Below are 23,153 nucleotides of genomic sequence, written 5' to 3' on the forward strand. Positions count from 1 at the left end.
CATATTCTAACTTTATAGGGTATTTGCACTAATTCCCCACATTTACCATGCGTATTTATGTAGTCTCAAAATTATTGATGAAAAATTTAGATTTCTTATTTGAATTTAGAAATTTAAAAATTTGAGACTATCTTTTTAATATTAGGATAAGAATGAGGACTATCCAATTAGATGAACAGTACTTTGACTCATTTAGGTCTTTGCAGTTTTTGTTCTAATTTACTAAGTTTGATAATATTGGTAATTTAAAGAAAAAAATTGCTTTAGAAATTTTATTAAAATGGCTTTGCACTGGAAGTGATCTCCAGTAAAACATCATAATCTTATAGAAGAACTGGGGCCCAGGAGAAGGGGCATAATGAAGACCATGGCTGAGTTGAGCTGGAGCTGACTAGTTACAAAGCGCTGGGACTCTGTCTGGATGACTTACGTTGCGTACCTAATGTTGTCCTAATTGAGGTCGTTGCTTAGTGTTTATGGTGAGCTGTTTGTCATTTTCTACTTAATTACAAGTATCTCCTGAAAATTTTTCTGCCATTTTTCTCTGACACTGTGTCCCACTGGATAGCTTGTGCATTGGGGCAGTGTTTAATTTACCTTCTGCCCTGTTGGACATGCATTTTTCTCTCTGTTGAAACTCTAGCTTGAGCAGGAACTGGAGAGATCTCGCTGGCTGTTGAACCAATCTGAAGGCAGCAGAGAAACACTTGTGCACCAGGTGAGTCCTGGAGTGATGGCTGTCTGCTTTTCCGTTGACTGAGGATTTGAATTTCTTTCTCTTGCAAATGACTGTGAGGGGGGAAAAAACTAGCAGATAAAGCTGGGTCCAGAATTATTTTTTTCCTAAAGCATATATGTTAGCATGTAAGCAAAATGTGAAGATTAGAAAAATCTCCCAGAAAATACCAACCCAGTCCCACTGTGACAGTCTATCTTGCTGATGACTGCTCCACCTTACTACTTATCTTTCTTAGCAGGAGCAGTGTAAAAGTAAGACTGGATGAGCAAGATAACATTTTCCCAGGAGGTACTGGAGAATAATAGAGGAAGGAGAAATGCATTAAGCAGACCTTTGCGTGTTCAAGTGACTTTGAATACCTTGCTGCTTTTATTCATGTTTTCAAGATACTCCCTGGCTCCTTTAACTAAAGATAAGGAATAATTTTTAGGCATAACATTTCCTAACCCATTAGTTTATAATGAAAGTTATATGAACTGCTACTTAAAGTTCACTAACTTGAAGTGGCTGTCCTATGTGCATTGGGTGGGGTGTGCAGGCTTATGACTACTTTCTGCCTGTGCTTAATACAAACCACAGCTGAGGCTCCTTGTGGTTGGAAATGGGCATTACATAATTCACCTATAGAGCATGCTCTTTAGGCTAGGGTGTTGGGCATCACAGGCATTTAGAAGTTCTGCATCTTGACAATTGATGCCACAAATGTGCCACAGCACCTATGTTACAAAGCTGTTAGCAATTTTCATTGACTTTGTGGTCATATGGAATTAAGATTGGCAGAATATTCTGAATTTCTCTGGAAGTTTGTATCTCATTCTGTTCTTATGCTCTTTTTTAAAAAAATCGTTCTTCTTTATTCTCTTCCTTCTTCCTAATCTCTAATTTCAGTTTTTGATGCAAGAGAGTTCAAATATTTATTCTTATCTGGCTGAATTTTTTTTTCTATTGCTAACTTGATTATGATTATTGGGGATGTATCTATTATGTTTTAAGTTTTTTTTATTAAATATTTTACTTTGATTTATTTATTAGAGAGAGAGAGAAAGAGGCAGGGAGAGAGAAAGGGAGAAAAATGGGTGTGCCAGGGCATCCAGCCACTGCAAATGAACTCCAGACACATGGGCTACCTTGTGCATCTGTCTTACGTGGGTCCTGGGGAATTGAACCTGGGTCCTTTGGCTTTGCAGGCAAGTGCCTTAATTGCTAAGCCATCTCCCCAGCCCTGTTTTAAGTTTTTTTTTTTTTTTTTTTGCTAATCTCTGTGTAGACATACACAGATGAATAAAAGAATGCCTGACTTTAGAAGATTATAGTTTATCCATAGTAATGTATATTACTTATTTATTTTGAGCTCTATTTTGATATCAGACTTGGCTTTTCTTGAGTTTAATAGCCAATATACCATGTTCATATGAATGGGCAGGCAGTGAAAAATAAGAATACGTAGTACTTAATTGGAGATTTTGGTTATAGTAGTGGAATGACTGGGCATGGTGGCGCACGCCTTTAATCCTAGTACTTGGGAGGCAGAGGTAGGAGGATTGTGTCAGTTCGAGGCTACCCTGAGACTGCATAGTGACTTACAGGTCATCGTGGGCCAGAGTGAGACTCTACCTCAAAAAAAAAAAAAATGTAGTGGAATGAACTGAGGTTAAAATAGGAAGTTTAAAAAATATGTTTGAGGGCTGGAGAGATGGCTGATGGCTTAGCAGTTAAGCGCTTGCCTGTGAAGCCTAAGGACCCCGGTTCAAGGCTTGATTCCCCAGGACCCATGTTAGCCAGATACACAAGGGGGCGCACGCATCTGGAGTTCGTTTGCAGAGGCTGGAAGCCCTGGCGCGCCCATTCTCTCTCTCCCTCTCTGTCTTTCTCTCTGTGTCTGTTGCTCTCAAATAAATAAATAAAAAAAAATTTAAAAAAATATGTTTGAGCCAGGAAGAGGGCATATGCCTGTAATTTCAGCACTCAGGAGGCTGAGGTAAGAGGATGGCTGGGAGAGGCCGATGGAATATATAGCAAAACCCTATCTGAAAACAATAAACAAACAAACATGTGGTCAGAATAGGTTGTTACTTGCACACCTTTGCAAAGTTCAGTCACTAGCACTTCCAAGAAAGAAACAGAAATGTGTTCACATTCTTCATTACAATGGACAGGGAGGCAGAGAAACGTTCTGTGTAGCAGGAATGGAGGAATTACAAAAGGAGTCAAGGGCGCTCCTGCTGTGTCTGGTGTGGCATGGAGTTACCTTGTTACCATAGTCCATGGAGGGAATGTTGTCCTCTGGAGAACCGATGAGTCGATTTTTTTTCTGCTTTTGAAAACTGATAAAAATTTGATGTTTTGACTAAATGTATTTAGGTAGAAGAACTGCGTTCACAACTTACTAAAGCCGAAGGTGACCGGAAGGGTTTACAACATCAAGCATCCTGCTTTTCCAAGCAGCAGTCAAACCATCAGGATGACCAAGGAGATGACTGGAGGTTCAGAAGAGGTTTGTGATTATGTGGGTTGCCCATCTTCAGAACCACACTCCTCATGTTGTGCTTGACTCATCTATTTCTCAGTGACCTACGGGGTTTTCCAACATGTTGATCACAGCTTAGAATCTCCCTTTAATGTCTGTGTTTGATGTCTAAACCCACTTCTGCTGTCAGACCTGCAGCTCTGTGGGCTTCCTCTCAGAACATTCCAGGGCTGTATGGAAGGTTGTGGTCCTCCTGTTCCCATTTCTGTGAGTGCATGTGTGCGTGCTTTTGACTTTATACTTAACTTGTCACTGGACTTACACTTTTTAACTTTTTCTTTCTTACATTTTAATATGAAAACAATTAAAATTAAGATCCTGTTGCTTTTGTTATTTTAGAGATTGGTGACAAGATCCAATCTTGGCTTAGTGTGCTAGTGCTTATGGTCAAATTTAAAGGTCTTACTTACCCTTGCTTATTTGCCCTTCGTTTATTTCCTCTTTGTCTGGAAGCTTTTCACTGATGTGAATGCCCCTGGCCATTCCTCATTGTTCTGTCTCAGTTGTTATCATTGTTTTTATTTGAATCTTTTCCCTTTGCTTATGTTTGTTGTTGACAGGTTGCTTGCTTTTGCCCTGTGTCCTATTAATGACTTTTCTTACTTTTTATTTCTCCTTAAGAGTTACTTAATCTAATGCTTCAGTCTATGGTAGGGTGCAGAGACTGGAGAATTCTGGGGTCTATGGGCAGACAGTAACTCCTGGCTCCTGTCTCAAGGAAAGATGTATATGTGTGATAAGGGGACACTTGATGCTCTCCACTGGCCTCCACAGGTACATACATCTGCATACAAATGTACAAACACCACACAGCGCACACAACGTGTCATATACATACTCTACACACACATGCAAAAATAAAATAATAAAAATTGAATAACCATTAACTCGCTTTCCATTCTTTCTTCTCACCTCAACTGCCCAGATGAAGTTGCTCATTGGCTCTCTCCTGGTGCTTTTCTACAGGGTGGAAACTTAGCAGATGTTCTACTGAATTCATCCATTTTTTTTTAAACAAACTTGCTTTTCTAGTGTCTCTTGAATTCTATCCTTAAGCATCATAGGATAGCATTCTCCCCTTCCTCTGTGAACACAGGATGTCCTGTTCCTATGTTATACGTGCTGCTAAGTGCTTTGTCCAGTTTTATGCAGAGCTGATCTTAGTGACGCTGCTCTGGCATGTTGTCTTTGCAGGTGATGATTGAGAAGCTGTTAAAAAATGGTGCCAGGTACCACAACACTAACCCAATAATAATAATAATAATCCATGGCATTCCTTTCCCTGCATACAAGGGCCTCTAGCCATTGCAAACGAACTCCAGACCCATGTGCCACCTTGTGCATCTGGCTTATGTAGGTCCTAGGGAATTGAGCGGAGGTCCTTTGGCTTTGTAGGTAAATGCCTTAACTGCTGAGCCATCACTCCAGCCCCTAGTTTTTTGAGTTCTTTGTATATTCTAGATATTAATCCTCTGTCAGATATGTAGCTGGCAAAGATTTTCTCCCATTCTGTAGGCTGCCTCTTTGCTCTAGGCACAGTGTCCTTTGCTGTACAAAAGCTTTGTAATTTCATGAAGTCCCAGTGGTTGATCTGTGTTTTTATTTCCACAAATTTCTTATTTCTGAGAAATTGGAGTTATTCAGAAAGTCTTTGCCAATATGTTGAAGGGTTTCCCTTACTTTTTCCTCTAACAATTTCAGAGTTTCAGGTCTGATATTAAGGTCTTTGACCCATTTGGACTTAATTCTTGTGCATGGAGAAGGTGATCATTTGAAAAATAATAGTTTAAAACTTGTAGCATGTATTCTGATTATTGTTATTTTAGAGTAAAGGATGTATGTTATATTATGTTTTCTCTCTTGTACAACAACTTATTGATGAGGGATCTTTATGCTGCCATCTTTGTATTTCAAGACCATGATATAGTGCCCTGTGTGCCATCAACCAAGCATCCCATATCAAGTTAACTACTAATCCCTTTTATTGTTGAGTGTTATAATTCCAGATAACTTGTATAACTTCATATTCTAAGAAAAACATTTCATTGTGCAAACATCAGTAACTTTAGTTAGAGAAATTTAGTTGAATTTAATATTTTTGTTTGAGAGAGAGAGGAAGAGTAAGAGAGAGAGGGAGAGAGAATTGGTGTGCCAAGGCCTCAGCCACTGAAATTGAACTCCTAGTGGGCATGTACAATCTTGTGCTTGCCTCACCTTTGTGCATCTGGCTAACATGGGATCTGGAGAGTAGAACATGGGTCCTTAGGGTTCATAGGCAATCGTGCCTTAACCTCTGAGTCATCTCTCCATCTCTTTTGTTTAAAAGTTTGGAGGTGATATAGAGATGCAAGAAAATTAATGAACAAAAGTTGTAGGATTTTTATGAAATAAGTTTTATTAGAAATTAGCAAAATGTTAGTACCAAAGTAGAATAGTTTGGGGTGATATGCAGTGTATCTGTTTTTGAAAAGTATATGAAATTTGATACTCTACTTGATTTTAGCCAGAAGGCAGAGAAGTGATACTATAAGAGACCCCAAACAGTCTGAAAGGTCCATTAAGTCAGTGAGTAGATTATGATAAATTGAACAGTGAGATGAGGTGAGGGAAAAGAGGGTATCAACACTTGTTATATCCATATAAAATATGTTGTTAATAATAATACAAGGAAAACAAAAAACAGTGAGATGTCAGGCCTTAGGACATTCACCTGTGAAGACATGTAACCATTGTGCTTTATGTTTTCTTTCCTAAGGGGTTGAGAGGGGAAAGCAAGGCCTGGAGAAGCAGCTGTCGGATTTGAGAGCGCAGCTGAACTTGAACGCCATGGCGTCGGAGCTAGAGGAGGCAAAGCGGTGCATGGAGCGGAAAGACAAGGAGAAAGCAAGCTTGGTTGTACAAATAGAGGTGACTTTTTACTTTTAATCTCTTGGAAAGATTTTCATTTCATGTAGTAGAATGGCTTAATGAAATTTTAATAGGAAAGCATGTTATTTTGAGAGCTCTGGTTTGGGTGTGGATAATGTAAAATTATGTTAATGACTAATTTCCTTATATAGAGCTCTTCATATAGTTTCATTTTTCCTTTGGGATTCTAAAGCCAGGACTTAGATTGCTTTCCTTCGTTATCTCAGAATGAAAGCTTTTGCTATTATTTACTTGAAAATATTTTTGTCTTATTAGCAATTAAGTCCTTGCCACAGATAGAAGGAATTTTTCTTCTCTGAGATAGCCCCGAATCACTGTTTATTCTGGTCGTGGGGCTAGCGGCCGGCATAATGAGAAGCACTACCGATGCTGCTCTTCTGGTTCTGTAAAGGTTTCCAAACTTTGGCCTTTCTGCATGAGGTAGCCTTGTGATGCCTCCACAAATTACAGTTGTGTGATCCTTGCGAATATGTGCTAACCGTGAATGAAGTGTAGCCTGGCAGCTGCTGTTTCCTGCCTGCCTTTTATCTAGCACAGATGAGGTAATTACCAGAATATATTAAAAATCAAAGGAGAGGACCTCATGAAAGGAAATAGCTTAATTCTAATTCTAATTATGCAAATTAGATCAAACATTGATGACACATTTGGAAATAGATATGTATCAATTCTTTCCTGTATCTGTTTATTAGAGTGGTTGTGTTCTAATTGTAATAAGTCACTACATTTGAAGAGTTTCCTAAATTATAATGATAGGTAGAAAATTGATGTTGAATGTACCTAACTTTATATCACCCAAAGGAAATATTTAATATCACTCCAGTTTGGGTTTCTCTTTCATCTTGTCGGCCTGTTTTTAGATTTGGTTCAGGATTCCGATTATAAAGATAGTGCAGACAATGAAATATTGGCATACTCTCTCCAGAGCTTTCCACAGGTTTAGTAAGTACTTGTGATAAATAGTCTCAGAGTTGTGGAGAGGGTATGACTTTGAAAGTTTGCCTCCTGGGTTAGCTCAGCACCTGACTCTGCTGATGAAAGTGCTAAAATGTGGGCTGGAGAGCTGGCTTAGCTGCCAAGGTGTTTACATGCAAAGCCAAAGCACCCAGGTTCAGTTCCCCAGGACCCACATAAAGCCAGATGCACAAGGTGGCACATATGTCTGGAGTTCATTTGCAGTGGCTAGAGGCCCTGATGTGCCCATTCTCTCTCTCTCATCCCTAAATAAATAAAATGCAGAAAGTGGTAAAACATGGTTATTTTGTAGATGTAGAATAGAATTAAAGAAATTGTAGTTGTGGGCTGGAGGGATGGCTAAGCGGTTAAGGCGTTTGCCTGCAAAGCCAAAGGACCCAGGTTCGATTCTCCAGGACCCACGTTAGCCAGATACACAAAGGGGCGCACATGTCTGGAGTTTGTCTGCAGTGGCTGTAGGCCCTGGTGTGCCCATTTTCTCTCACTCCCTCTTTCTGTGTCAAGCAAAAAAAAAAAAAAAAATTGTAGTTGAAATGTCCCTTTGTTGGTTGTTCTTAGCCTCACTGGTCTGCTCCCTCGCTGCTCCTTGCTGTCCTCCTCCATGGCTTTTCCTCATTTGTTTTAGTAGCATGTTAATGCTTCTACTGATGGAACTGGCTTGACTCTCTTCTAACTTGGTAATAATCCATGGCATTCCTTCCCTGCAGTTTAGGACTGGCTGTGTGGGGCTTGGTTTGCACAACAGTTGGCGAGAGAGTATTACTCACAGAATTTTTATTCATAAATGCCATTGATCACCTGTTCTATGCCAGGTGCTGGCAGTACAGCAGGAGCAAAACCTCAGCTGATCTGGTCTCTATGGTAGAACTTACTGTGTAGCTCAGGCTACCCTTGAGCTCCCTATGTAGCCCAGGTTGTCCTGGAAGTCATGGTCTTAGTCATGTGACTGCAGGGATAACAAAATTCCTTTTTTTTTTTTTTTTTGGTTTTTCGAGATAGGGTCTCACTCTATCCCAGGCTGACCTGGAATTCACTATGGAGTCACAGGGTGTCCTTGAACTCACAGCAATCCTCCTACCTCTGCCTCCCAAGTGCTGGGATTAAAGGCGTGCGCCACCACGCCTGGCAAAATTCCTTATTTTTAACAGCAACAAAAAAATAGTTAACTTCCTATCACTTGTTATCCAGTAAGCGACTGATTATCTTTGTGTTCCACTTTGTGGAGACCCTTTGATGATCTTTTATATCCAGGCTGTTCTCAAAACAAGTCTAGTGCAAGCTTTGTGAGAAATGTAGATCATAGATCACTAACTTAATACCTCTAATAGTTGAGCTTGTCTTTGAAATAGAATTGAATGGATTTGGCTTTTGCCTTATTTTTAGAAAATATTAGGTCATTTAGGGCTGTTGAGCTATTACTTTATGCATTCCATAACAAAATAGAAATTAATCTATATTTTTGGTTGCTTTTTAAAAGACCAAATAAAATATGCACACAATTAGATTCTTGATTGGGTCCAAGATTGCTGTGTAACAGCCACTCTTTGTTTTTCAAGGTAGTATCTCACTCTAGCCCAGGCTGATCTGGAATTCACTATATAGTCTCAGGGTGGTTTTGAACTCAAGATAATCCTTCTACCTGTGCCTCCCAAGTGCTAAGATTCAAGGAATATGCTACCATGCCTGGAAGTAACCATTGTTATAATTTGTTTATTCATTTATGTTAATTCTCTTATTTTTTTGTTTTTTTAAATTTTTATTTATTTATTTGAGAGCGACAGACAGAGAGAGGAAGAGGCAGAGAGTGAGAGCGAGCAAGCGAGCGAGAGAGAGAATGGGCACATCAGGGCTTCCAGCCACTGCAGATGAACTCCAGATGCATGTGCCCTTTTGTGCATCTGGCTAATGTGGGTCCTGGGGAATTGAACCTTGAACTGGGGTCCTTAGTCTTCACAGGCAAGCACTTAGCTGCTAAGCCATCTCTCCAGCCCTAATTCTTTTTTGTTGTTGTTGTTGTTGAGGTAGGGTCTCACTGTAGCCCAGGTTGACCTGGAATTCACCATGTAGTCTGAGGCTGACAGAGAACTCAGAGTGATCCTCCTGCTTATGCCTCCCAAGTGCTGGGATTAGAGGCATGCTCCACCATACTTGGCCAATGTTATTAATTTTTAAGTGCTTTTCTTACAGCTCATGTTGGACTTCACATATAGTTTTGTTAAATAATTCACTTTTTCTTAAAGTTCTAAAATTTTCATCTTATTTTGCTTTTGTTCAAGTTATTTACTGCTTCTGCAATGCCATATCTTTCTTTGGGAAATCCTAATCTATTTCCTCCCTGAAGCCTTTTGGCTTATGTTTGGTGTAAGTGGTAATCCTTCCTTCTCCTATTCTTTCTTTTTTTTTTTTTTTTGATTTTGACTTTTTTTTTTAATTAACAATTTCCATGATTGTAAATAATATCCCATGGTAATGCCCTCCATTCCCCCACTTTCCTCTTTGAAACTCCATTCTCTATCATATCCCCTCCCCCTCTCAATCAGTCTTTTATTTTGATGTCATGATGTTTTCCTCCTGTTATGATGGTCTTGTGTAGGCAGTGTCAGGCACTGTGAGGTCATGTATATCCAGGCCATTTTGTGTCTGGAGGAGCACATTGTAAGGAGTCCCACCCTTCCTTTGGCTCTTACTCTTGCTATTCTTAGAGTAGCATTTTCACTCAGTCTGAAAGCGAGCTGGATAGGTTTCTCTAAGATTTCAAAGTGGCAGAAAATAAAATACAAAAGGGAGGTACAGGGTTAAACCAGCTGCCTTGTCACCAAGAGAGCTGAATTTGACATTTTTACCTTGGTGAATGCATCTTGTCTGGATGTTCTTCTATCTGGAAACTTGCTTTCTGAGTCCAGAGTTAATATGACTGAGGTGACTTTGCTCACCTTCACAATGCCACTAAGCAGGCAGTGGGCATAATAAGAGTACCAGCGGAAACTCCCTGTGTGGATTTTAAAAACTGTGCCAGTCTCCAATTTTCTGTATCTAGGTGTTGGAATTTGAAGCCAAGGAATTGCTTAGTGAAGACAGAATCAGAAAATAGGGACATTCAAATTCTGTTTGCTCATGGATGTAGTAAGGGTCCTAGCCCTTTCATTCCCTTTAATGGAGTTTACTGCTGCTTGATTTTCTTTCTTTGCTCTGGAGTGTGTTGAACTGACATCTCTTGTCTTTGAACAGTCTTTTCTGTGCATGCACTCTGTCGTTCACTGTTTCATTTGCTTTTTTCTTTGCTATGTTGTTGTGTACAGATTTGTTGTGGACTACTTACCCATATGCAGGGAAAAGCATCATTTTGATTTGTGGCATTCAGGGGGCCACTTAACATTTAAAGGGTTCTGTTCCTTTTTAGCTTCTGAGTGGGTGTGGGTTAAAATAGGGCTTACTGTCTATGTCTAATTGTGTTACCCTGTGTTTTGTGCTCAGTTAGTATTTGCTAGCTAAGGAAATGCATAATTGAAAAACCTGGTCGTGCTTTTGGAAGCTAGCATTTGCTGGCATTGGAGGAGCTGTCCGTCCTCACGAGGGCCTTTGCATTGTCTCACTGATTGCCGTAGTTTCTGCTGAGTCAGAATGTATATTTGAAGCAGTTCTTTTACACCAGAGAAAAACAGTTCAAGTAGCTCTCAGAAAACCCAAGGATGACTTTGCATCCTTTACTTTTTAAATTGTACCTCAGACCTTAAATCTGTATGTGCATAGAAAATACCAAGTACAGTTTCCCCCTTCTTCTCAACTCGGGTTGAACCTCATTAACCTTGATAGGCTATTTGTATTCATAAGTATTCCAAGCATCCTTGATCAGTGATTCCCCCTGATTTAATCTCTGCTTCCATCTTCCATCAACTTAACTCTTCTTGAAAAAAATTTGACTTTTAAATTCAACCAAGAAACTCAAAGGAAGAAAGTAAGTTAAAAAAAAAAAAGCACAGGATGCTGAACATAATTTAGATTAAATGTTGGAAATGATAACTGAGTGACAACTGACATGATTATTCATTAGGGGAAAATGGGATTGTAATGTGAGATGTACTTTAAAAAGAGAGGATAGTTTGTAGTATGGTTGAGCAGAGGGAAGGGAAGGCTGGCCTCTTGCCATGCTTTCAACATTAGAGTAAAAAGGGCTTCTGTCTCTTCTCTGAGGACCTTGTTGTGCCATAATGCTTCCTTCAATGCACTTAGCAATAAGATTCTTGGAGGTGTAAGGCCTTAGAGACTTTTATTACTCTGCCTTTAATTCCCCTGTTTAAAAATTTTAATATTGTTTCTTTATACTTGTCCATGTACATGTTACAAAATAAGGTATTGCCTGAGTATTAAATAATTTCCAGTATCCAGAATGGATGATTAAGTAAACATATTGGCAGCAAAAGTGTTTAGACTGAGGCTGTACTAGTTACTTTTCTTCTTACTGTGACAAAATGCCTGGCAGTAGCAATTTAAGGAAGAAAAGGTTTCTTTTGATAATTATAATTCATTCCATCAAGTTGATAATCAAGGTTAACTATCACAAAGGCTAAACTTATTGAACTTAGTGGAGATGAGATTGCTTCTGACATATGGACACTTTCTTAAGTCTGTAAATGTTCTATACATGAGATTTTTAAAAGGGATTTTATTTATTTATGAGAGAGAGAGAAAGAGAGAGAGAAACAGATAGAGAGAGAATGGGCATGCCAGGGCCTCTAGCCACTGCAAACAAACTCCAGATGAATGCGCCTCCTTGTGCATCATCTGGCTTACGTGGATACTGGGGAATTGAACCTTAGATCCTTAGGCTTTGCAGGCAAGTGCCATTCTCTGTAGCTCTATACTTGAGATTTAAAAAATATGAATCTTGACAGACCTGCTTAACAAGTGAAAATGCAAAAATAGAACAGACCTCCATGTGTTCTGTAGGCTTAGGTTTATTCCCACATTTTTCACCTAATATGAAAAAAACAGGAGTTTTATGAGTTGGTGAAAAAGGTTGCTTTTATATTTTCTGTAGCTATCTCATTGGCATGGATATTTCTATAACACCTGAAAGTGGAAGTGGGCTGAAAAATATATGTATGTATATATGTATTTTTCTTTCAGCTAATACTAATATTTTTTAAATTTATTATTTGGATGTATTAATAAAGAAACAATCTGGGGCTGGAGAGTTGGCTTAGTGGTTAAGGTGTTTGCCTGCAAAGCCAAAGGATCCTGGTTTGATTCTCCAGTACCCATGTTAGCCAGATGCACATGGTGTCACATACATCTGGAATTCATCTGCAGTGGCTGGAGGCCCTGGTGTGCCCATTTTTTCTCTTTCTTCCTCTGCCAAATAAATTATAAAAGAAACAGTCTGAATATTTGCAAACTTTTATGTTATCTGAAATGGTAATTTCTAACTTTTTAAACATAACTCATACATCTATTTATATACATATATGTATACAAAGATAAGAATTATCTCTATGTTAGAGATAACAATAACAAGAATGAGTTTAGTACACCAGATTCCTCATAAAGTTTCAAGTATTGGTAACATTATATTAGTTATAGCCTGACTTAATATTTGAAGCAATTATAAAGATAAAATACAACTTTGCAAATAATAACTTGCCTTGGAAAGATGGGTAATATGAAAGACATGCAGTAATTTTCTTGCAATATATAAGTAATTGATACTTATTTTTTGACTACCACAGATTCCATTAAAAAGGGACTGGTAGATGTTACAATATGCAAATTTTAATTGTTCACACATTATTCCTGTAGTCTTTATAGTTACCTTATCTTTAGAGTAATTCTAATTTGATAGCATATCATTTTAAGTAGCAAATTAAATTGTTTTTTATGTGTTTGTTTCAGGCAGCTTTCTACAAAGGCATAAAAAGAAATGAGATTATATCCAGCCTTAAACAACAAAAGTCAGTAGGCCAGCTATACTTTTCAGGATTTGCAAATAGTACAAATTATTTCTGTAAAAAAACAAACATTCATTAAGAAAGCATTATTTTAGATTTTTAGTAAGTAACATAGCTAACCAAAGGGTCCATGTTAGCATTTTTCCCAAAGTGTATTTAATTTATGTATTTTACTTGATTAAATAATGGGATTGTATCCTATATACAGGCTCTTTTTGCAGGAACTGCTAATGAACAAAACATTAGAATTGGGTAAACTTTTGTCAGTTGTGTGTTCAAGAACAGGCTAGCATGATGCTAGGATGAACATGTAAATCAGGCACAGTTTATGGGGGAAGGGAGTTATTTCAAGCTTACAGATCCAGAGGAATTCCGTCAATGGCAGAAGAAGCTGGCTCCCATTCATAAATCTGAACATAGAGAGAAACCACCTCCAGCCAGCAGATGCCAAAAAGCAGCAAGCTTGCAGGACTCCCTGAGCTGACACTGTTATCTTACACTTTTTGGCTAGAATTCAGATCCAACCCTGTGACACCTTAAGGCTAAACTCCAGGATCCACCCTGCCCCCCCCCCCCAGTAAAACCTCCTTTAGCCAGGCTGGACATCCAAGTTATATGTATAATTATTTTTAAATTTTATTTTTTTATTTTCACAATTTTTATTAACATTTTCCATAATTATAAAAAATATCCCATGGTAATACCTCCCCCCTGAACTTTCCCCTTTGAAATTCCATTCTTCATCATATTACCTCCCCATCTCAATCATTGTCCTTACATATATACAATACCAACCTATTAAGTACCCTCCTCCCTTCCTTTCTCTTCTATTTATATCTCCTTTTTAACTTACTGGCGTCTGCTACTAAGTATTTATTTTCCTTCTCACACAGAAGCCCTATCATCTGTAGCTAGGATCCACTACATGTTTAATTTTAATACCTGAGTCATTGGGCATATACATTCAAACTACCATAGTAGGTGAACTCATGTGTGTAGATGTTCATTCATGTGGAGGCCTCAGGTCAATGTCATGTGTCTTCCCTCAGTTACTCTTCACCATACTTATTTTTGTTGTTGTTTTTATTTTTGTTTTTCAAGGTAGGGTCTCACTCTAGCCCAGGCTGACCTGGAATTCACTGTGTATTTTCAGGGTGTGCTCAAACTCACGGTTATCCTCCTACCACTGCCTCCCAAGTGCTAGGATTAAAGGCGTGCGCCACCACGCCCGGCTTCTTCACCATACTTTTTGAGTCAGGGTTTCTCACTGAGCCTAGAACTCACTTACTCAGGAAGACTAGTTGGGTAGCTAGCAAGCCCAAGAGATCCTCTCTTCTCTGGCTACAGGTGTGCCCCACTGGGGCTGAAATTTTTATGTGGGTGCTTGGAATCCAAACTCAAGTTACTATGATTGCAGGGCAAGTATTTTCCCCATGGAGTCAGCTCTTTAGCTGATCTTAGTGTCTGCCTTTAATGGTAGAGTAACTTGTTGCAGTAAAGCTGGGTGAAACATTGATTCGTTACTTTGCTTTCTGTGACAAAATACCTGGCCCACAGGAGCCTAAGAGAGGAGGAAGGGCTTGTTTGCTTTATAATCCATTCAGTTCTTCAGTTCATGAAAGGCACTATCAGAGCATGAAGTGACTGGTGAGAAACAATGGTAAGAATGCTGGTGCTCAGCTCACTTTCTGTTTTCCCTTTTTACCCAGTCTGAACTCTAGCCTGAGGTGCTATCCACATTTAGAGTGGATCTTCTTCCTTCCTCAGTTAAGCCTTGCTGGGGACACAATGGCAGGTGTTTCCATGGTGGATCTAAATCCAGTCACATTTGTTGCAAGTGAAGATTCACCATCACAGTCACATGCTTCAGTCTGAAAACAGCAAAGATTTCTAGGTGCAAGGACAGGAGGGTTCAAGCATTTTGTTGAGGCTCTAAGTGCAGAGTGGTGGTTGTGGTCTTTTATAAGTGCTTTCTCTCTCTAATGTGTTCTGATTCGCAAATTGTGGAGACAGACTCATTGAAGAAGTAGCCTGACACACACCTCCCAGTTTAGTTGGAGTTTCTGGTGGCTTAGACTCCAGGGTGCTGAACAGAAGATGTACTTGATACTCACAAAGACCACAGCATTGCTTTGTAGTCTTTGAACCAGCATTGGCACTGGGATGTACTGTATTTTCTGAACTGTACCCCAGCCAAACTCAGTTCCCCTTTCTGAAGTGCAGGTATTTGATCATAGTGGCCAGAAAAGTCGTGTAACCCGCTTCTGTCTTCTCATTGCTTTCTCTAGTTCATTGAGATGTCATTACCACACTTTCATCTAAAAATGGCTTCTTTAAAATTTTTTTGTTCAATTTTATTTATTTATTTGAGAATGACAGACAGAGAGAAAGGGGGGGGGGGCGGAGGGAGAGAGACAGAGAATGGGCACGCCAGGGCCTCCAGCCACTGCAAACAAATTCCAGACGCGTGAGCCCCCTTGTGCATCTGGATAACATGGGTCCTGGGGAATTGAGCCTTGAACCAGGGTCCTTAGGCAAGTGCTTAATCGCCAAGCCATCTCTCCAGCCCTAAAAATGGCTTCTTTTAGTTCTCTGAAGAGATTTGTAATATCTGATATGAAGTCTAACATCTGTGCCCCTCAAAGGCAATTTCTGTTGTCCTTTTTCATTTATAAGTCACAGTTTATTTTTTTTTTTAATTTTAATTGTTTGGTTATTCCAGGTAGGGTCTCACTCTAGCTCAGGCTGACCTGGAATTCACTATGTAGTCTCAGGGTGGCCTTGAACTCACAGTGATCCTCCTACCTCTGACTCCTGAGTGCTGGGATTAAAGGTATGTGCCACCACGCCTGGCTTCGACCAAGTCATTTTTGTTTATTTTATTTTATTTTTGTTTTTTGAGGTAGGGTCTCACTCTAGCCCAGGCTGACCTGGAATTCACTATGCAGTCTCAGGGTGGCCTTGAACTCATGGCAATCCTCCTACGTCTGCCTCCCAAGTGCTGGGATTAAAGGCGTGCGCCACCATGCCCGGCACAGTTTAAATTTTTTGAGTGTCCCAGTTTTGGTTGAAACTGGACATTTGAAATAGTTTTATTTAATTTGGAGATTGATTCACTCCCCATCTCTTTTTTTCTTTCACTAAACACTTAGCTGAAACCTCTTTTCTTATAGCCTCTGATGTCACTTCTCCATCGTGTACAGTTTCCATGGCCGCTTGAGATGACTAAGGCCTTCTGTGAGGTCTCTTGGACATGGTGACTCCTTGATCTCCCCACTAAGCTCTTGTGTCTTGTTGTTTATAAGTGCTTTCTTTCTCTAATGTGTTCTGATTCGCAAATTGTGGAGACAGACTCATTGAAGAAGTAGCCTGACACACACCTGTTGGTGTCTCTCTTCCACCTTCAGTCTCCACTAACTGTGACCTGGTAATTCTTTTTAAAGACTGACGGTGCTTTGGAGTATCAATGACGATACAGTCTTAGAGTGGTGATTTTATTATTTTATTTTTTGCAGGGACATTACATTGCTTATATTTTGGGGGATATTCTTGGGCTCCCAAGAGGATTCTTAATTTTGCTTCTCTGAGTTTTGTCTATTCCATTTGCAGCAGATCTACAGTTTCACTTGTGGCTGTCATGTCATGGGATAGCTCACCTCTTGTCTGCTCACCCTCAAGATTTGTCTGTATCTCAAGATAATGTCAGTAGACATACATTACTCCATGTGTGTGTCAGAGTCATCCCTTAGGCACAGATGGTGAGCTGTCTGCTCTTAGGCCTTCATCTTGCTCCCAGCAGAACATCTTCACTGCTGTATTGGGCCCAGGGTTGGGACTGGACTTCTGCCTGTTTCTCTTCAGAATGAGATCCCAGTTCTGCAAGCCAGTGCTGGTGTTGGTGTCTTTGGGTAGGGAAGGTAGCCTCTGATCACCTTAACTTGTCTCCTCTCTTATAAAATCTTCCCCCTGAGGAACTGGGACATGCATAATTGAGTTTGTTACTCCTGCAAATACCAGCTGGTGAGGAAAAAGAACACTAGTCCCTTATTCATCTGGAATACAGCCTCCACATCTCTGACCAGAGTCCTACCCCTCTTAGGGCAAAGTTGCAGACACATGCGCCTATAGGTGAGGTAGGAGGAAGCCATGTCTTTGGTCATAGAACCAGCTGAGCTGGGATTGGGGAGGGCGGGCATATGTTGTGTTCCAAGTACCATGGAGTCTCACTCTTCTCACCAAGATGTAATAGGTTTTCTTTAATAAGTGTTTCTCCATTTGTTCTGTGCCCATAGGACAGTGACCAGATACATTACATGTTTTTCCTTTTTAAACTGTTTTCACAAGTTAGATGGTTGCTTTGCTAGGAAACTCGTTTAAACTGCCATTTTGGAAATTCTAATTGAGAGAAATACTGTATACTAGGTTAGAACAAAATATTGATTCTTAATAACAGAAAGAAAAAATATAGAGAACACTGAAAAGTTCCCGAGAGACATGTGAGATGTAGTAAAGAAATCTAAAGTTCTAGTATGTTTATAATGGGAATCCTGAGAGTAGAAGAGAGAACGGGACCGAAGCAATATTCAGAAAAAATAAAAAAGGCATCAATTCACATATTTTTAGAAGCTCCCAGAACCTGAGGCCAGACAGATTCAGTGGAAATTACAAGTATATATGGCAAAGTAAAGTTAACAGAAGTAAGGAGAAGTGAGCATTTTCAAATGCATGGCAAAAAAAGTTACCTTAAAAGATCAAAATGTAAACCAGAAGTATATCTTCAAAGTGCTCTATGAAAATAATTACTCAAGAAAATATTTGTGAAAAGGGAAGGTCAAGTAAGATATTTCTAGATAAGAAAAAGTGACAAACTCAATTTAGCAGAACTGCACTAAGGAAAGTGCTAAAGGAATTTTTATCTGGAAGGAAAACAGGAACAACATGAGCACCACATGGGGTAAAACATGGGGAAAATCAACTGTTGACTTAAGAAAAGGTGTATATTGAGCTAATGTATCTCAGATTCCTTCATTTAAAAGAAACTGTAAAACTATTTTTACCTATTTATAAGTTAAAGGTGGATATACACATCTTCAGGATACTGCTAAAGGAATTTATAATAATATGTAACTATTAATATCATATAAGGGACAAAAGCAAGCACATTTTAATAACTATTTCAAAAAGAGAATATCTTTATTAGGATATCAAAAATTTTCTAATGTAGAATGGCAAAAATATCAATCATAAATAAAAATAGATTTTCATTAAAAATTAAAAAAATATTTTATTTATTGGAGAGAAAAAGAGAAAGAGAGGGGCAGATAGAGAGAGAATGGGTGTGCTAAGGCCTCCAGCCATGCAAATGAACTCCAGATGCATGCGCCACCTTGTGCATCTGGCTTATGTGGGACCAGGGGAATTGAACCTGGGTCCTTTACTTTGCAGGCAAATGCCCTAACCACTAAGCAATCTCTCCAGTCCCCCCTCCTTTTTTTTTTTTTTTTTTTGAAATAAGAATCTTGTGTAGCCCAAGTTGGCCTTGACTTACTTATCCTCCTACCTCTACCTGCCAAGTGGCTGGGGTCATATGCTCTATAAGGGCACACTGCAATAATAATTCCAGGATAGCTTCCATTGAGTTTCTCCTTGTCAATATATGTTGTGAAGCCAGGCATCAGGCTGCTGTTCCTTCAGCTGGTCATTGTCTTTGCTGCTGCTACATCAGTGTCAAGGTTCAGCTCTATGAGCTGGGGAGGCAGTGATTAAGAGGGCTGCTCTTGGGTTGAAGACTGCAAAGTTTGACTCCCCAGAACCTATGGGAATGGCCACACATGTACATAATGCTTGTTCACGGTGGACAGGGAGTGGTGTGCGTGTGTATGTGTGTGCGTGCCTGCATGTATGTATATGTGTGTGTGTGTGTGTGTGTGTGTGTGTGTGTGTAAATACACTGCTTTAAGTGGACCAGACTCCCTGAGGCTCACTGACGGGCAATGTCTCTGGGCTGAGGGAAAGACACTGTCTCAAGGAAAGACATGTGCAGATGAGCAGCAAAGGACACCAGAGGCTCTCTTCTCACCTCCACAGGCATGAACATGGGGTGTGTTTATGTGTTTATGTGTGCACATGTGCAAAGCACAGATAGTACACAGATTGTTACACACACACCCCTACCCACCCAAAAGTTGAGAGAGGTACAAGTATGTATTTCACTGTTACCTGCTATGGCCTGTTAAATTTTTTTGTTTATTTTTATTTATTTGAGTGGCAGACAGAGGAAGAGGCAGGGGGGGGGGAGGGAGAGAGAGGGAGAGGGAAAAAGGGAGAGGGAGAGGGAGGGAGGGGAGGGAGAGAGAGGGAGAGGGAGAGGGAGAGGGAGAGGTAGAAAGGGAGAGGGAATGGGCGCACTAGGGCCTCCAGCCACTGCAAATTCGAACTCCAGATGCGTGTGCCCCCTTGTGTATCTGGCTAATGTGGGTCCTGGGGAATTGACCTCGAACCGGGGTCCTTAGGCTTCACAGGCACATGCTTAACTGCTAAGCCATCTCTCCAGCCCTAAATTGTTTTTGAGAAGTCTTTCAATTTAAATTTTTTAAAAAAAAATTTATTTTTATTTATTTGAGAGTGACAGAGAGAGAAAGGCAAATAGCAAGAGAGAGAGAAAGGGGGGGGGGGAGAATGGGTGCGCCAGGGCCTTCAGCCACTGCAAACCAACTCCAGATGCATGCACCCCCTTGTGCATCTGGCTAATGTGGGTCCTGGGGAGTTTAGCCTTGAACTGGGTTCCTTAGGCTTCACAGGCAAGCACTTAACCACTAAGCCATCTCTCCATCCCTTAAATATATTTTGCTATTCTTTATGAATTATTACAGAGAGAGGAGAGAGACAGAGAGAGAGAGAGAGAGAGAGAGAGAGAGAGAAGGAGAGAGAGAGGACATGCCAGGGCCTCTAGCCACTACAAATGAACTCCAGACACATGCACCACTTTGTGCATCTGGCTTATGTGGATTCTGGGGAGTTGAACCTCTGGGTCCTTAGGCTTATCAAGCAAGTGCCTTAACCACTAATCCAGCTGTCCATCCCTGGCTTGTTAAATTTTAAAGCAAAGGTGTAGCAAGGGTTGACTGAGGTATTGTATTCTTCCTCAGTGAAAAGGAGCCCCACATTTTAATCTGTTTAACGTTTCATCCAATACATATCCAAATTTTTCTAACCGTCTACTTTAGTGAACCATGGGAGTCACAGTGTTAACATTACTAGTATAATAGGGAGAAAATGAAGAAAACACAAATATAGTTTAAGGAAAGAGCGCTAAGGTCATATTTCTCATGTGTATTGGTGGGGCCTATGTGTTAATCATATGCCTCTTGCGTTTTAAGTTAAACATTCTGAAGAAACATGTATTAAAATCTTCTGTGTAATGAACATCATGCCTAATGAAACAGAAGTTAATATTTCATTTCTTCACACAGAGATGAATGTATTTAATTAATGGAACATTATTTTCTGTACTTTGCTTAAGCTTAGTATTATGTTTCATTAAAAAATACAAGTAGTTGCATGAATCAGATATGTTCTCATAGGATTTGTGGAGAAATAATTATTTTGAATCACTAAGACTTAAGGGACATAGTATTTGAGATGAATGTCATGCGGCTGTGTTCCATTTGTTAAAACTGATAACACTTTATGTGGTTAGAATTAATCGGATAAAAATACAAAGTTCCATTTGTAAGGGAAAGATCTTTATGACACTGTACTGCAGTGGCCCCTGTTGTCTTTTCTCCTTAGCTCATTAAAAGTTTGGATCAGTTTTAAATTGTTAATATGTGTTTTGCTTGGGTTAAAAATTGATACAGATTTTAACTATCTATTCTATTTTAAACCAATCTGTCTTTAAAATCAAAATACTTTCTGTATTCTGGTCTCAGTGAGTGATGGCCTGACTTAGCTTCATGTAAATACACTGCAGAGTTATAGACTTCATCGGATTGACTTGCATCCTTTCATTCAAAGAGACTTCTCTTAGTTCTCCTGACTGTAGAAAATTGATTGGTTGTCCTTTGAGTTATTAGTTCATAAAACACCTAAATTATACTGAAATGAACGTGTTCATCAAGACATGCAAGATTATGTCAAGCTAATTTCCCCGCAGAGGTGAGTGGGGCATGGCTTAATTGCAAATCTGCAAATTTTAGGTGAAATTTTACTAAATTTGTTAGTTCTTTTGTTTACACAGGTAAAACTTTATAATATTGGGGTGAGTTTGGGACAAATTGCTGTGTACTTCATGCACAGTGGGGTGTTAATAATATAGTGATTACACCTGGACCTGCCTAGGTGTCCCAGATGATTGGGAAGTTGCAGTTGCCAAAGTCTCACTTGTACACAGAAGAGACCAGGGGACTTGAACGGGGGTCCTTAGGTTTTGCAGGCAAGTGCCTTAACTGCTAAGCCATTTCTCCAGCCTCCACCCACTCTTTTTTTTTTTTTTTTTTTTTGGCATCCTTAGTCACTTGGCCACCTTATCTACTTGTTAAAAAGTGTATTCATGAGAGAAGAAGAGAGTACAACAGGGCCTTCTGCCATTGCAAATGGGCTCAAGACACATGCACCTCTTGTGTGTCTGGCTTTGTATGCGTACTAGGGAATTGGACCCAGGCTAGTAAACTTTGCAAGCAAGTACCTTAACCACTGAACCACCTCTCCAGCTCACTATCATATTTGTTAAGAGTATCTGTCATGTATCTTCCCAGTTTTGCTGTGCAGCTCTCTCAGGCAGTAGAACACAGAACCATTCCATCATGTATGTTTTCAAGTCTCAGTAGGTTCCATGTTTCTCAGCACTGCTAATGTTTCTTGCACAGAATATAAACATGTAGTGTATTTTTCTTAGAAAAACTGAGAAGTTTTTTTTTCCTCTTTCAGGTCTCTTAAATGCCTGTATATTCTTATCCACTATAAGCCAGCTTCATTGGATTTGATTGTTGAGGTTGAATTCAGATGAAAAAGGAAGGGGTTATAGAAGTCTATTTATGCTTTAAAAGGATGTTCTTGGGCTGGAGAGATGGCTTAGTGGCTAAGGCGCTTGCCTGTGAAGCCAAAGGACTCAGGTTTGATTCTTGAGGTCCCACATAAGCCAGATGCACAAGGTGGTGCATGCATCTGGAGATTGTTTGCAGTGGCTGGAGGCCCTGGCACACCCATTCTCTCTCTCTCCCTCTTTCTCTGTCTCAAATAAAAATAAATTAAAAAATTTTAAAAAGGATATTGCTCACTTATTTTAATGGTATAATATTTTAGTGCCCAAGTGCTAGCATAATGCCTGTGGTGATTAATGTCCCAGATCATATTTTCTTGCTGGAAAACCTTTGAAAGCTTAAGGTGGAGCTCAGCATCCCCTCAATGCAATTTTCAACTTTTGGGGCTTTCTGTAGCTCTCTCAAGCTTTTACTTTCCATAATCAGTCGCTAGTGGCTTGCTCAGAGACTTGTTTATAGTGCCTTTGGTCACGGTCGCTCATTCCCTTACATGGGTAACCCTATCTGCTCACATTCATAGCCATGTCTGCTTTAATTTTACTCTGTTATTCCTTTATCTTTCTTTATTTTTTTTTCTAAAGTCATTCTGTACAAGTCAGTTGTTTGATACATTGACTTAAATCTAGTTTCTGCAGCTAATATCCATGTCCTTTCCCTCCTGCTCAATTGTATTTGCGCCATTAGCATTTCTCTTGTGGTACTTTACTTAGTGCCTTGCCTAGTGTCTTGAACATGACAGCTAACAAATTTATGCCTGGTTTGCTTTTAGTATTTATTCATAATGATAAATAATTATTGTTTTTTCTTTTTTGAGGTAGGGTTTCACTGTAGTCTAGGCTGACCTGCAATTCACTGTATAGTCTCAGGGTGGCCTTAAGCTCATGGTGATTCTCCTGCCTCTGCCTCCACCTCTGCCTCTTGAGTGCTGGGATTAAAGGTGTGTATCACTATGCCCGGCATATTTATTGTTTTTTGAGTCTGAGTCTTGTTACATCGCC

General features: G+C 39.6%; 1 protein-coding gene across 1 annotated transcript in view; it reads left to right on the forward strand.

Annotated features, from left to right (window-relative positions):
• Window positions 1-23,153, forward strand: part of Cep128 (centrosomal protein 128) — a 363,113-nt gene that overhangs the window by 103,098 nt on the left and 236,862 nt on the right. The window contains exons 12-14 of the mRNA XM_004649677.2: window positions 644-718; window positions 3,101-3,233; window positions 6,022-6,173. Of these exons, the coding sequence (XP_004649734.2) occupies window positions 644-718; window positions 3,101-3,233; window positions 6,022-6,173 (360 nt within the window). The remainder of the gene's footprint in view (window positions 1-643; window positions 719-3,100; window positions 3,234-6,021; window positions 6,174-23,153) is intronic.

The sequence above is a fragment of the Jaculus jaculus genome, chromosome 7, assembly GCF_020740685.1.
Source record: "Jaculus jaculus isolate mJacJac1 chromosome 7, mJacJac1.mat.Y.cur, whole genome shotgun sequence".
NCBI lineage: Eukaryota > Metazoa > Chordata > Mammalia > Rodentia > Dipodidae > Jaculus > Jaculus jaculus.